At 51.8% G+C, this 15,905-nt stretch overlaps 1 protein-coding gene across 3 annotated transcripts in view; it reads left to right on the top strand.

Moving 5' to 3' along the window:
• Positions 1–15,905, top strand: part of Rtn4rl1 (reticulon 4 receptor like 1) — a 65,665-nt gene extending 49,760 nt beyond the window's left edge. For 2 of the 3 annotated variants that reach the window (XM_020169116.2, XM_074046582.1), the window contains one exon: positions 12,802–15,905. In XM_020169116.2, the coding sequence (XP_020024705.1) occupies positions 12,802–14,123 (1,322 nt within the window). In that variant the 3' untranslated portion in view covers positions 14,124–15,905. Of the gene's footprint in view, positions 1–4,631; positions 4,736–12,801 lie in introns of those variants that run through there. The other variant, XM_074046583.1, reaches the window with a different exon arrangement.

Below are 15,905 nucleotides of genomic sequence, written 5' to 3'. Positions count from 1 at the left end.
TTAATCTGACCTTCAGCCCCACCTCTGTCGCACCAACTCCAGCAAATCCCTGGGGCTGGCACTTAAGACAAGTTTTGTGATACAGCCGAGGGTATTACACAGAATTTCCACTTCTTTCCCCATCTGCCTTGTCCATTTCCCATGCCTCCTGAGTGTGAAGCCCAAAAAGAGGAAATAAGTAATGGAGATGCGGGAGGGCTGACATTATTGGCAAGGGAGCAAGGGATGTGGGAGAGCTGTGTGTTGAGGTGCTAGAGGGGGTCATGCTGGGAGAAGGGGTCTCTGAGAGAACAGGTGCCTCAAAGGACAGCCGTGTCTCCTCCCATCATGAAATGCCACCTCCATCTTGTTTGAATCCTGGTTCCACTATTTTGGGCAAATCGCTGCAATTTGTTGAACCTCACTTTTCTCAATAGTAAATTAAGAAGAATATTCAAGGAATGTATGTGATTACCCCAGGGTGGGCACACAGAGGATGTTCAACACGTTAGCCTCCTTTGGCTCCCCACTGTCTCCTCTTCACATGAGGCAGAGATCTTGCCTCCTCTAGAAGCAAGTCTGACTGGGAATGGAAATAGAGCTAAGGGTTGAATCTCTGAGAGCCCCAGTGGTTGGTGGTTTCCTAAGTGCTTTGTGAGCTACTCCTTCTGAAAGTTGACTTGTCAGTATACATCAGAAGGATGTAACTCAACACAGCCCATCTAAGAAAAGAAACAGGAATTTGAACAAAGCTGTGTGCACAAAGATGTTCATCCCAGCATTATTTAGTTTTCATTTAACTGAACCTTTAGAGAATTAATAGATACATTGGCCCAGGTAGCCCTTAGCATGGGTTTCCGTAGACACACAGTAATAAATCAAAAGTCACTGACAGGTATACAGTGACATTTTCCTCACCCCAGTCCCTCAGCTTCCCAGCAGCCCTCCCAGAAGGCAACTAATATTACTGATTTCTGCCATGATAATTTATAACAGTGAAAAATGAGAGACAATCTAAATGTTTCACAGATAAATAAATTATAACTTACCTATACAGTAGGATCCTCGGCAGTCTCTAAAAATCTTGCCTGTTACTACATCATTTTTCTTTCTGTTACTTAACTGAGTTCTGCTTCTGGCTTCAGGCCTTCAGCATATGTTGTTCCTTCTGGCTGGAATTCCACTTTGCTTATTCTCAACCTCCAAACTCCAAGCCTTCTCACCTCAGCTGAGAGGGGAGCCCCCACAACCCTCACAGCTCCCCAAATCTCTCTCCCCACTCCACTTTACAATTAAACACAGCCATAGATAAGGGCTGATTTCCCCATTAGACTGCATGTCCTGGGGTGGAGCCCCTCTGGGCTCCTCTGGGCTCCTGTTGCTGCCTTGGTACAGAACTGCTGAAAGAATGGGATGGTTGAATCAGGGAATACAGAGCAGTATATATAGCATGATCTCAACTTTATTTCTTGAAATAAAAATTTAATTTAAATTTTTATATAGCCCTACATAAATGAAGGAAGTATTGAAAGAAGGTACCATAAGGCCTGTCGATGGTTGTGAGGGATAATGGGAACGTAGTGATATTTCTTCCTTTTTACTTCTCTATTTTTCATATTGCCCACAATTGGCAAGTATTATTTTAAAATTAAAGTAAACAATGATGAAAAACTTTAAAGGAAAACTTGATAGGTAAAAATAGGGCTTGGAGCCCACATAGGAAACCATGCTAAGTGCTACCTGAACCAATATCCCAGGCCTGGGGTCTGAGGATGGGCAGAGGTGGGCCCCTGTAGAACATGCAGTGCTCAGGCCAGCGAGCAACGTGAATCCAGGACCTGAGATGCTCAGCTGGGTGCCATAAATGGCCTGTCAGAAGAGATACCACAGAGAGGGTCAAAGGAGAAGAGTGTATGGGGCAAGGAGGTATGAGGTACATACCCAAGAATCTAGCAGGAAGTGATGAGAACTTGGGCAGAGGCTGAGTCAGTAGGGATTAGAAACTCTTGTTTTCCAACACCTTCAATTTCCCTGTCCTTCCTCTACTCTGTGGCCTCACCTGGGAACCCCAGCCCTGGGTGACACTTCCCTGCCTCCCACTACACCTGAGTAGCTAATATTGCTGGAGAAAGCCCCAAATCTAGGCTAACTGGACCCACAGAGGACCCTCCAGTGACTGGGATAGCTGGCTCAGTCATGACATGGGATACCTACACAGTTCTGTCTTTCTCCTCAGGCTCCCACCCTCATCTCTCCCTCCACTCTCAGCTGAGGACCCCACTTCATAGAGAAAACAGAGGCCGCCCAAGTCTAAGTCCATCATCTTCCCTGTGTATACTGTAGTCCCCCCATTAAAGTGGGCAGGTGTTCCTCTGAAGCTTTGGGCCTCATCTTCTTCTGCCTTTCCCGCCTACTGCTTCAGTTTCTCCCGCTCCTCCTGAATCATGTTCACTGGCATGCAAACAGGCTCTATTTCTTTCACCTCAGAAAGCAAACACCAGGAGGGTGTGGGGGATGGAGAGAGGATGGGTAATGGGTACAGGGGTACAGTTGGATGGAATAACTTCTAGTATTCTATAGGAGAGTAGGATAGCTGTGGTTGACAATTAATTATATGGTTCAAAATAGCTAGTAAAGAGGATTTTGAATGTTCCCAACACAAAGAAATGATAACTGTTTGAGGTAATGGATATGCTAATTGTTCTGATCTGATCATTACAATTGTATACATGTTTTGAAATGCCACACTTACCCCATAAATATGTACAATTACTATATGTCAATTGAAGATAAAACTATAATCTTAAGAAGATAAAAGGAAAAAAAAAAAAGAGGAGAGAACTGGGTGCCAGTGGCTCATGCCTCTAGCTACTTAAGAGGATAAAATTCAGAAGGATCTAGGTTCGAGGCCAGCCTGGGCAAATAGTTAGACCCTGTCTCCAAAATAACCTGAGCAGTGGGGGTGAATCTAACCAAGGTACATTGTTAGCATATATGGAAATGCCACAATGAAACCTCCTGTACAACTATTATATGCTAATAAAAATGTTAAAAAAGAAAGCAAAGCAAAATGGACTGGAGGCATGACTCAAGAAGTAGGGCACCTGGTGTGTAAGCACTAGCTTTGCTAGTGTGAAGCCCTAAGTTCAAGCCCCAGAAAAAAAAAAAAAGATAATAACCACCCTCAGCCCACACCCCAGAGCACCTTCATCATTTCTCTGCCCTTTCACAGCAAAACTTCCTGCATGAGTGGACGCTAGGTGGCCAAAGACACTCCCTCCTCCCTGAGTCTCCCAAGAGGAGTCTCCCCTGTTCCATATTGGAAGGCAGGGCCACGTGCCTTATTTTGACCAATGAAATGGGAACGGGGTGACTCCTGTCCCTTGAAATAAATGTGGAAGGAGTCAATGGTTGACCCTGTCCTCTTGTCTTTTCCCAGCCATGTTCTGGGTCAAGGATGCTCATTCAACCTGGTTCCCTGCACAGAACCTCAGCTGTCCCCTATCTTGGGAGTTCCCTATCTTGACAACAAAGGCATGAACCATCGTGCTTCTGGGCCACTTGTTATCACAGCACACCCTGGCCTGTCCTGGCTGATCCACTGCCACCTCCCCTTCCTTGCCTTCCACTCCAATATGTCTTATGCCCCCACCATCCTGCCAGAAGTGAACTTGCCAGGGCCACTGATTACCTCCATGTTGCCAAATCAATTGGGCACTTCACTGTCCTCACGTAAACTCTCAGCAACCCTCACCACGTCGATTCTTCCCTCCTGGAAATACTCTTGGTTTTAGTGACCCACATTCTCCTGGTTTGCCTCTGACCTTACTGGCAGTTCCTCCTTTGCTGGCTTGTCCTCCTCTCCCCTCCTCCAAAAGTGTGTGTCATAGGCTTCAATTCTGCATCCTTCCTCTCCATTCTCCTCTGTGACCCCATCCATTCCCACAGATTAAATGCCATCTGTATGCTGATGGCTCCCAAGTGTACCACTCACCTCTGGGCTCCTATGTTGTGTATCCAGTTGCCCCAAGTAGACATCTCTGTGGGGCTTCCCCGACTTCACATGGTTAATTGAGTTCTCAGTTTCCTCCTTCAGTCTCTGTGGGACCCTCCTCCTCTGAGTCATGGGGAAGCCACCTGTGGTCTGTCTATCCCCTCCCTCTCACATGGGTCCAACTTGATGTTACCAAAAACATTTCTCCAGGCTGTCCATTGTTCTGTCTCTAGAACCCCAACATCTCTCACAGACAATGGCCACAGGCCTCCTTGCCTCCCCTCTTTCTCCCCATCAATCCATCTTCCAATAGCAGCCCCTCAAATCCAATCACAACAGCCCCACCCAAGGCTCATCAGTGACTTCTTGCCACACTCAAAATTAAATCCAAACCCTTTACTGTGTGTCACTTTTAAGACCCTGCTTGTCCATTCCTTCATCTGCATCAAACTCAGAGCCTTTGTACCTCCCATTCCCTCTGATGGGAAGGCTGTTCTTCAGCTGCTTCTTTTTTAGGTTTCAACTCAAGTGTCACTCTTCAGGAAAGCCCTCCATGAGCACAAAGTAGTTCCCTTTATTTGTCTGAGTCTCAATCCAGTCTTCATGTTCTGAACTCTTACAATTTGTTGTTTTGTACATGTTTGGTTCCTTTTGTTTAAGTGTCTCCCCTCAGAATGGAGGCCCCATGAGGGAAGGAGTCACTCCTACTGTTGCAGAGCTGAGCACAGAGTCTACCTCTCATGGGAACAAAGGAGATATGAGGTGAGCAGCTGCAGAAAAGGACGATGGCAGATTTGGGCTGTGCTCATAGCCCCAGTGCCAGTCCTGAATACCTCCCACTGATTGCAAGGAAGGGATGGCTCCTGACAGAGAGTTCTGCACTTGCTTCTCAAAGACAGGGTCCCAGCTCCTCCTTTGAATCGCTGACTGTTCAGCCTTGCCCAGTGGTAGGGTTTTCAGGGTTTGGCAGACCCCCACCCAGCTCCCTGTCCCTCATACCCCACAGACCCCTCCAGATAAGCATTTCCATAGATGCCACCCCCACAAAGGTCCCCTCTACACTGCACACACTTCAGATTTATCACTTACTTGTGGGGAGAGGCAGTTGGCTCCACCAGGTGCTTGGGCAGGAGGCAAGGCCCAGAAACTTTCTGGGAGGGTGCTGTGTTCAGAAACACACAGTCCTCAGTCTTAGAGTATGGGCTGCCAAAGCCCAAATATGGGGACCTCCAAACCAAGGAGCAAATTTGAGTAACATGAGGGCAATTTTATGAGCAGGGGTGGGGAAAGCTGCAGAGGTGAAGGTAGAGTTCATGTGCCATGGGCTTCCAGCAGAGAGATGCCAGGTCCAGACGGGGATAAAGGGACTGGTAGAAAGGGCAAAGCAAAGAGGCCAGGACCCCTTCCCCTTGGCCTAACGGAGCCTCAGCCCTGCATTAGGCCCTCTGTATCCAATCTGCCAGGACTCTGGTGTTGCCGAGTCAGGGTGGATAGAGTGAAAGCCAGGGTCCCTGGGGGGTTGGAGAGAGTACTGAGGCACTAGGAACAATGCCCTTTGCTAACAATAGCAGTGACACAATCATGCCACTTAGCAGGGCCTCCCACACAGCCTGTGCAGGGCTAAGCAGCTCAGGTGCCCAGGCTCACTGAGTGATCCCTGTACTTATAAGGCAGGTGCTTACTCCCACTTTCCAGACTAAGAAACTGAGGCCTTGGGAGGTTTTCTGACCTGCCCAAGGCTGCTCACCTCATACCTCCTTTGTTCCCATGAGAGGTAGACTCTGTGCTCAGGTGAAAAGTGCTCTCCCTGGGACTGGTCGAAAGCCCAGACAGTGCCTGAGTACAGAGCTGCCCATATGCGGCTTCCACCCCCATTCCCCTTTCCCCGAGAGTCCAGGCAGTGAGGAGGTGGTAGCACGGGTGGGCAGGGGGCAGGGAGCCCTGAGTTTCTCCCACAAGGCCCCATGAGAAGTTGGCAGCCCAATTAGTGCAGCATTCACGGTCAGCCTGTTCCAGGGGAAGAGCCCTGGCGGATGAAAGCCGAAAGGTTATTCCAACAGGAGCCACCCACTTCTCAGTTGTGAGTGATCCTGGCACGGTGGAGGAACTGAAGTGGGTGCATAATTCAGCATGTCAGGAGGAGAGCAGGAGCTGAAGGCAAAGCAGAGTGAATGCTGAGACAAGACATTGACCCCACCCCACCCCGCAATGTGTGCTTTCCTCTGGAGAGGGCCCTGCCCCTCTCCCGAGTACTGTGCCACGACTGCTCGGATGAAACAGGCCTGGGCTGACATCCACAGTTCCCAGAGACAACGTATGTATGTACATGTACTCACACACATATGCTGTGCATTATACGTGAACACAGCCATGTATGAATGTACAGATTAAGCACACATGTACATAAGGATGCATATGCAGGTACACGTGTGCACAAACAGATGCACGTTCACACAGGCATGCACATGTGTACACATGCCCAAACAGCCACCCGCCCATACACAGGCTCCAGCTAGGCCCAGGCCTGAATCCCTAGCTGTGATGTCTGTGGACACACATGCCTTATGGCCATCCTGCACCAGAGATTTCTTTTGATGAGGTCACAGCCCTTGCTCCCACTTAGGGTGACTAGCTTGTACTGGTTTTTTTGAGACTGTCTCAGTTTTAGCACCAAAAGTCCCACATCCTGGGAAACCCGTTGATGCCAGGCAAACCTGCCATGGGCCCCGTGCCCCTGACGTGGCACTAGGTACTCCTTCCCAGAACTCTCCTCACCATCTGCTCAACCCCAAGATGGACCCAGGGGCCTTTGGACAGGGCCAAGACCCAGCCTCTATCACCCTGGAGGCTCTGAGTCTCCTCAGGACTATTGGGAACCATTGTGTTTGTTGAGCGCCTATTTACTACATGCCAGGATGGTAAGTAGTACTAGTACCAGGATGTATGCTGGACCTTGTGCTTCCTGTGCATTGCCTCTCTGTCCTCCCAGTGACTTATCCAGCATTGTGACTGAGCACTGCTGTGTACAAGGTGCACTCAGCACTAGATGGAAAGTAAACGATGAATGAGTAAATTATGTGGTATATGAGAAGAGGGTGGATGCTAGGGAGTGAAGTAAAGCCAGCAGGGGACACCTTTCAAATAGGCTTCCTAAAGGAGGTGCCTTGGGGCAGAGTCCTGTAGACACTGGGAGCAGTTACTAACTATATGCCAGGGAAACCCAATGAAAATCTGAGTCAGAATTTGCCGTTCCTCTGCCCAGACCCTGCGTCTCACTCACAAATCTGTACTATGGCCCAGAATTCCCACTTCCCCCAGCCATACTGGTCCCCCTGCTGTTTCTCCTACATGCCAAAGGTGCTCTGCTTCCAGCTGTTCCCTCTACTTGAAACACTGGGTTCCCGTGGCTGCCATGTTAGAGGAGACATGGGGCAAGGGTGGGGGCAGAGGAACCACTAAGGAGGCTACTGCAACAGTCCAGGAAAGCGATGATGGCAGTAGCCATGAGAAATGGATGAATGCTGGAGAAATTCTGAAGATGAACCCACAGGATTTCCAGGGAGTGGACATGGGGTGAGGTGTTTAGCCTGAGCAGCCAGAATGAAGGAGTGCCTTTACCTGAGATGAAGAAGATGAGTAGGGGAGGCTATGGGGGAAGAACAGAGTTTGGTTTGGATGGATTACGTTTAATGGATGATAAGGATGAGGCAGGTGGATACCAGTGTCTGTGAGGACTGGATTGGAGCTTTGATTATCCCTATTTTACAGGTAAGGAAAACAAGGCTTGAACAAGCAAGGGAACACAGGATGAGGTGTGAGGGAGTCAGGATTCAAAGCCAGGTCTCTGCTCCATGCCCTGTGCCATGGACAGGAGGCTGCTGCCTATTATGGCCACCCACCTAGGCCCAGCAGTAGGGGCTGATGAGAGGAGCCCAGCTGTGCCCTGACTGGCTTCCTTATCTCCAGGGCTGGGCCAGGTTATAAAGGGCAGGGTGGGTGTGGGAGCCAGGAACTCACCAGGAAGGGGCCTGTGGACACAAGTGGCACAAGTGCCAAGTGGCCTGAGGCGCCAGTAGCCCCACAAGTGCAGCCAGCCTGGCCTGAGGCCGTCATCCACCCAGCAGAAAGCATTCGGTTAGTATCGATTGGCTTAAAGAGGAGAATCTGGCCAGGCTGGGGGCAGGGGAGGGAGTACTGCAGAGCCAGAGGGATTGACCACATGGCTGACCCATCCCCAAGCCTCAAAGAGCTCCACAGATCTACTCGGGGGCCATGGGGCCATCCTTGCTCAGGGTCAGGGTGGGGCAGCCCCTTTGATGCCTGCAGGCTGGAGTGAGCAGCCTGGGACCTTGGGGTCTGAGAGGGCTGGCCAACCCTCAGCTGAGATGGCCTTGCCTACTGCAGGCAGCAAAGAAGCTGGAGTCTGCTGAGTGGAGCCTGTTCCACTGCCCTGCTCCTAGCTGTGTGGCTTGGCCAAGCACTGACCCTCTGGGTGGCTCATTTCCTCCTCTGTGAAGTGGTTTTACTCCCAGAGGGCTTTGAGGACTCCACGTAAAGTAGTTAAGGCTGGGTCCTCTGTGGGTTAGTTCCCTTCCTGCTTCCAGGGGTCAGGAAGCTTTGGGGGCCCTGTCACTCTGGCCATTGGGCCTAGCCTGGGGGAGGACCCTGTAAGTGCTGGTCCCAGTGCTCAGATCTTTGGCAACCCTAATTAGAGGGGTTGGGGGAAAGATGGAGCCTGCCTGCTTTCCTACCTCAGTGCCCTTGCACATGGTGTATCCTTGTAGTTGCCTTCCTGCCCACGGGACCATCCATAAGCACATTTGGGTGCTGCTGAGTGGACTGGGTGAGATGACCACTTGTGCTCAATCCACTCACCTCTGTCCCAGGTGAAGGATTGGGTTTGCAGGAAGAAGCGAGGAAAACAGTGCCAGCTCCCCAGGTCTTCTCTGTTGTAAGTGGCACATTGAGCCCTGAGTAGACTCCTCCTGCTGAATCCTAAGGCAGTCCTGTTTCACAGATTAAATACTCTAGGAGGCTGTGCAACAGCCCAAGCCTTGTAGCTGACTGACGACAGACCAATGTTGGCTGGTGGTACATGGGTCTCAAGGGCCTTCCCGAGCACCTTCCTTCAGCTTCCCCCTGGTGCCTTCCCTAGAACCTGGAACCTGGCTGTACTGCCTTGTATTATAAGTTCCAATGAGGACTCACTTGGCTCATGGCTGGGCTCTCTCCACACTGGCACCTCTGACGCTCCTGGACTCAGGATAAGTGTTGAATGGAGGGAGGAATGAATGAGGCTGCAGAGTTAGTGAGCTGTGATGTATGGAAGGTCATGAGGTTTGGGAGTAGCTGAGCTGTAGTGGAGGGCATTACCCATAGGAGGAAGGTAGCAGGAGGCCTGGCTTGCTTTCTTCAGGCCCCTCAGGGGGCGACCCCCCGCCCTATCTATAAGGAGGCTGAGGAGGCTGCTAAGAGGGGGTGCGAGGCCCTTCCACCGAGACTTGGATCCCTGTTAATTTGCAATCTTAAAATGCACAGCAAAAGCTTGGGGCCTTGTTGTTAGTACATTAATCAGGCAATCAGTGGAGCAGGGCTCCCAAGGGAGGCATGGAATGGGCACAAGAGGAGCCACGATGCATGCACAGTGCTTGCTTCCTTGAGAAGAAACCAGCAGGGTGACAATCCGGAGCCCAGCACTTGCTGGCTTGGGCAAGGGTACCAAAAATAGGCAGGGCTGGCTGGGACAGTTTGTCCAGGGTCTTGGAAATGGACCAGCCTCAGACTCAGTTGAGTCTGAGAGGAAATTCTTCTCCTCTCCATTCCCTCACATTAGGAGGGGTAGGTAATCTGGAAGGATGGCTTCCCTAGCATGGGCCCTGGCACTTGAGCAGTACTAGAAGATGGACAGCAGCAGCACTGGGCTCGGACCCCACCAGCTGGCTTCAGGAGAAGTCCTTCACTGTTCTCTGGGCCTTGGAAGGAAGTGAGTGCCCCATATGGTCCCTGGGGCATTGTTGCCCCAGGCAGCCCTGGAGTTTGAACTCAAGGCCTCATGCTTGCTATGCAGGCACTCTTACCACTTGAGCCACTCTGCCAGCCCATTTTTTGTGATGGGTTTTTTGAAATAAGGTCTCATGAACTGTTTACCTGATGCTAGCTTCAAACCATGATCCTCCTGGTCTCTGACTCCTGTGTAGCTAGGATTACAGGCATAAACCATTGGCACCTGGCCTGACAACATGTTCTTCCAATCTTGGCTGGGGTTCCTTGCTCTCCTAGGGCCCTCTCTGAAGAAGGGCAGGAGCCTTCTCTGGGCCCACCTTCACCCTACCCTGTCATCTGACCCCCTTCACCTGTCACACACATTCACAAAGTGGCTATTAATCCCACACCTAGATTTTTGGGCACGTTCTCCTGTGCACCAGCATCCCTTGGAGGCACTTGGTTTTTGTCTAGAGGGCTACCATCTCTTCATGTGGCCTCACAACTTCTTCTGGGGCCTTGTAGAGATAGAGCAACAGCAGCAGTTGGAGGTGGGCCGCCCCCACCCCACACCACACAGGGTAGTCTGGGGGTCAGAGGAGTGCAGACAGAAGCCCTCTGTAAACACCAGTGAGCTGTACAAATGTTGAGTGGGATTAGCTCTAAGCCCACCACAGGCCCTAACCCCCCACAGCTGCCGACTGAGGGAAGAAATGCCTTTGTCTTTACAGGACCCCAGCAGAGGCCATGCAATGTCCCCTTCAGCCTGAGATGTGGGACAAGCACAGTGAGAACCAGGAATGACCTTGAGCCAGGAACCTGATTTGCTCAAGAGTGGTGGGAAGGGGGCACCCCTGGGAGAAGGTTCTGGCAGATGTGACCTTCCTGGAAGAAAGCAACCAGGACAGGAGTGAGGGGTGCAAGCTGAGCTGGGAGACTGGAGGGTCGGCCCTGTGGAAGTGGGTCAGGCCTTCCCAGCCTGGATGTGGAGGTTGAAGGCACTGGGTAGGCTCCCCTCAGGCCAGCTGATATATGGAGCCCAGGCTCCTATCCCCTCCCATCTCTGCTTCCGCTGCAGGGTTGGGGCCTCTGGGCAGGTGGAGGTGAGCAGTAGGGGCTGAAGGCCACACCCAGGCTGAGGGAGAGGCTGGCAGAATGAGCATGTCCTAGGCATGTTCTGGAAATTGAGGCAGAGGCAGCAGCAGCTTTAGCTTGGCTGGTAGGCTGTCCAGTGTCTGGGTGTCTAAAGGCACTGCAGAGGCCACATAGAGCTTGACCTGGCACTAAAAGGGTCCTCGGCTGTGCTGCCACCACCACAGAGGTCATAATTGCTCTGAAATCACAACCAAACCCAATTATGCAAAAACTAAATTATGTGCAATGATTTTTATGTGCTGGAAACGTTCAGTTGAAGCCGGGTGATTACAGGGGGACGGGAAGCAGCTGCCAGTCTCTGGGAGCCCATAACTCCCAACAGCTGGGAGCTGTCACTTATTTATGATGCCATTTCTGTTGGGAACAAGGGGGTGGCAGTGGTGGTGAGACCTGCTCAGCCAGAAGCCTGAGTAGCACCAGTCCTGAAAGCCAAGGTGGGTGGGCGGGCGGCCAGCCCTGGAGTGGCCAGGAGGGTTGTTCCTCTCATCCTATATGCTCTGGGCACAGCTGGCAGCAAGAAGACTCAGCTGAGCTGCCCCCAGGCACCCTGGCCCTCTCAAGAGGCCTGACTGAACAAAGTGTAAGAGATGGGGCAAGAGGCCAACTCAAGCAGGGGGAGGTGACTTCCCAGCCCTCCAGGGTGGGTGTCTGTAGGCCTGGAGCCTGTCCGCTCCACCCTGGCGCGCCTGCTGGGTCACTTGGGGCAGCTGTGACCCTGAAAAAGAGGCAGGTAATGACAATCGTTCATAATGAGGATGCTACGATAATGAGCGTGGGGCTATTACCCGACCACAGGCTGGACACATCCGAAAATAAATTATCTTAAGGATCCATTAACGAATGCCTAATTAATGCCCAATTAAAGGGAAGCTACAGAGGAAATGCTCTGGACGGACAGTCAAGAGGCAAGGCCTGGTTTTGCAGCCACAGCCTGGGAGCTCAAGGGAGGTGGGGAGGGGAAGGGGGCCAGAAGGTGGACAGGGATGGGGACAGCCTCCATCTGGCCATTTCATAGACCCCAGAGCAACTTCATGTGTCAGCCCTGGTGCCATCCCCGGTCCCTCACAGACATGTGCCTTCCTTGTACATCTGCCCAGCTCTGAGAGGGAAAACTAGTGTTATGTGGATTTTAGAACTGAGGAGACTGAGGCACAGAGTGGGTGTCACATATTTGAAGATGTGCAAGTCAATGTAAGCAAGACTTGTTTTGAGGAACACTTTGGTCATGTATGCATGCTTTGCTTGTTATTGGGAATCATTTAAATAAAATGATTCTCAGGACTTCAGATGAGATATTTACTTTGTTAGAACCACTGTCTGTGACAGCAGATAATGATAAGCAAGACGCAGACTGGAACAGAGCCTGAGACTGACTGACCTTGTCCTTGGTGTGGCCCTCACCACAGCAGGGCTGACAAAGCCCAAGGGGGTGAGGCTCAGTCACTTGGGGCAGGACGGAGGGGCTTCATAAAGGAGCGGAGCTAAGGAGACATGGGGTGCTCAGGGCCTTCACACCAGAGTTACCTCCCAGCCTCTTAGCCTAAGAGACCCTGGGGAACCATACAGACAAGCACAGGGCCTCAGTGGGCCCAGGAGCGTCATACACCAGTCCCCATCTGACCCCTTTGACCATCTGTCTGCTACCTCTCCAGGCAGCCCCTGACTGGCTGTGCTGTTTCTCTCCCTGCCAGGGTGCTGTGTGGAATTGCTGCTGCTGCTGCTGGCCGGGGAGCTGCCCCTGGGTGGCAGCTGCCCACGGGACTGTGTGTGCTACCCAGCGCCTATGACTGTGAGCTGCCAGGCACACAACTTTGCTGCCATCCCAGAGGGCATTCCAGAGAACAGCGAGCGCATCTTTCTACAGAACAACCGAATCACCCTCCTCCAACAGGGCCACTTCAGCCCCGCCATGGTCACCTTGTGGATCTACTCCAACAACATCACCTTCATTGACCCCAACACCTTTGAGGGCTTTGTGCACCTGGAGGAGCTGGACCTCGGGGACAACCGGCAGCTGCGGATGCTGGCACCCGAGACCTTCCAGGGCCTGGTGAAACTTCATGCCCTCTACCTCTATAAGTGCGGACTGAGTGCCCTGCCAGCGGGCATCTTCAGTGGACTGCACAGCCTGCAGTACCTCTACCTGCAGGACAACCACATTGAGTACCTCCAGGATGACATCTTTGTGGACCTGGTCAACCTCAGCCACTTGTTTCTCCATGGCAACAAGCTGTGGAGCCTGGGCCAGGGCACCTTCCGGGGTCTGGTGAACCTGGACCGGCTGTTGCTGCATGAGAACCAGCTGCAGTGGGTCCACCACAAGGCTTTCCACGACCTCCACAGGCTGACCACCCTCTTCCTCTTCAACAACAGCCTCTCGGAGCTGCAAGGTGACTGCCTGGCCCCGCTGGCGGCCCTGGAGTTCCTTCGCCTCAATGGGAATGCCTGGGACTGTGGCTGCCGGGCCCGATCCCTGTGGGAATGGCTACGGAGGTTCCGCGGCTCCAGCTCTGCGGTCCCCTGTGCATCCCCCGAGCTGCGGCAAGGCCAGGACCTGAAGCTTCTGAGAGCCGAGGACTTCCGGAACTGCACAGGGCCAGCATCCCCGCACCAGATCAAGTCACACACGCTCACCACCACTGACCGGGCTGCCCGCAAAGAACACCACTTGCCCCACGGCCCCAGGGACAGGGGCCACCCCCATGGCCATCTGCCTGGCTCCAGGTCAGGTTACAAGAAGTCAGGCAAGAACTGTACCAGCCACAGGAACCGCAACCAGATCTCTAAATTGGGCAGCGGGAGAGAGCCCCATGAGCTACAGGACTATGCCCCTGACCACCTGCACAAGTTCAGCTTTGACGTCATGCCCACGGCACGGCCCAAGAGGAAGGGCAAGTGTGCCCGCAGGACCCCCATCCGTGCCCCCAGCGGGGTGCAGCAGGCCTCCTCAGGCACTTCCCTAGGGGCTTCACTCCTGGCCTGGATACTGGGGCTGATGGTTACTCTCCGCTGAAGACCTACAGCACCAGCACCCAGCGCTGCCACATGTTCAACAAGGAACAGAGTTTTTTTCTTCTTTTTTTTATAAGTGAAGGATCTGCTGGGTTTCAGGAAAAGGCTGATGGAGCCTTCAGCTGCTGTCCGGACCCTACCCAGTGGATTATAAGCCCAAGTGTACAGCCCTACGTGGGAGGGCATTAGCACATTTCACCCAGTCGTCCCAGCCAGCCCCCGCTGAGCATCCATGGACAGTGTCCACTTCGGCATGGTGGTTAAAGGCACATGAAGTCAATACTTCATGGTGGGACAGGTGCCCCTTCCAGGAGCTGGGCTTTGTGGAATCCTGATCATCTAGAGAGATCTAAGGGGCTGACATTCCTAGAGGAAGCAGGACTCAGAACACACAAGGCTTACCCAGAGCTGTCTGGGTCGACCAGAAGTTTGGGAACACTCAGAGCAGGTGGTATCTTGGCCCTTGCCTGAGGCCATTTAGTCAACTTATCCTGAATCCAAATCTATGCCACCTTCAGTTCCTCCCTTGGGGAATGCCTCTCATTCCTGATGTCTCAGGCAACCCTGGCAGACCCAGACCCAACTGCTGGGGTCCAAGAACCAATTACCAAAGGAAAGATCATCAGAGGCTGAAATTTAGAACTTCGTCACATGCAATGAGATTCTCACAGAAGGTGCAGTTTTATACCTATGTCCACTTATATATATATAAGTTTATATATATATATATATATATATATATATATAAACCACACACTCCACATATATATATATATATACAAATGCACAGGTCCCCCGCCCTACTCCGTTACCAAACTGTATGTCTTATCATGTTTATAAACTATACAGAAAACTATATCTGCTGATATAAGGAGATCGTATTGGTGATTTCTAGCAAGAAAAAAATGTTACAGAATTTTGTCTAGAATCCCTGGCAACAATAGTCCCTATGTAACCTGGACTTGCCAAGGCCAGGGGCAAGGTGTCAGTGGAAGGGTTAGAGAGAAAGAGAGGCAGCAAGAATAGAGGACCAATATTATTAGATACTTAGAAAATCACCTTGTTTTTATATGCAGCACAAGCCTGTCTGGCACCCTGGAGCACCCCTTCACCCCTACTGTAGAAGCTGTGGGCGTCAGGGTGAGAAGTAGGAAGCAGTGTGTTAGATGTCAGGGAACCAGGCACTGGGGGCCAGCTAGACAGAGGAGAGGGACGAGGCTTTGGGGTTTTTAAGCCAGCAGGCAAGGCAGCATCCACAGTGTTAGTCCAATGGGTTGGACAGTGTCCTCGACCTAGCATTTTGCCAGTGATGATCTGGACAGGCCAGGGAGACTCTGAGCAGGAGCCCTGGCCTTGAGCATGGCTCAGCAGCTGTATTTTAACCTGAGGCTCTTTGGTTAGTGACCTAGGAAGGACCCTGTGTAGCATAGCAGGAGGAAAGCATCAGGTGACCTTAGCAGACGGGAATGATAAAGACATTTCAAGAACCATCTATCTCAGGCACTTCTGCATTACAAGGGCCTCATCTCTCCTGGCCCTCCTGTTCCAGGAAAGGCAAGGTCAGAAAGCCAGACTCAGGAGTCAGGAACCAGGCTAGGCAGCATGCTGACAACAGAGCAGGCATGCCCTGTCAGGAGAGAGGGGCTATTGGCCAGGGGCCCGGGCAAACACAGTCTCTTTTGCGCTTTGCACAAACCCGAATTCTCCACCAGAGAGGATGTGTGTGAGAAATGAGAAATGCTGAATCCAATTAAGAGAGAAAAATAATAATAAAAAATTTTTC

The sequence above is a fragment of the Castor canadensis genome, chromosome 11 (genome assembly GCF_047511655.1).
Source record: "Castor canadensis chromosome 11, mCasCan1.hap1v2, whole genome shotgun sequence".
NCBI classification, from domain to species: Eukaryota; Metazoa; Chordata; class Mammalia; order Rodentia; family Castoridae; genus Castor; species Castor canadensis.
The sequence above is the reverse complement of the archived record's forward strand: the minus strand, read 5'-3'. Positions and strand labels throughout refer to the sequence as shown.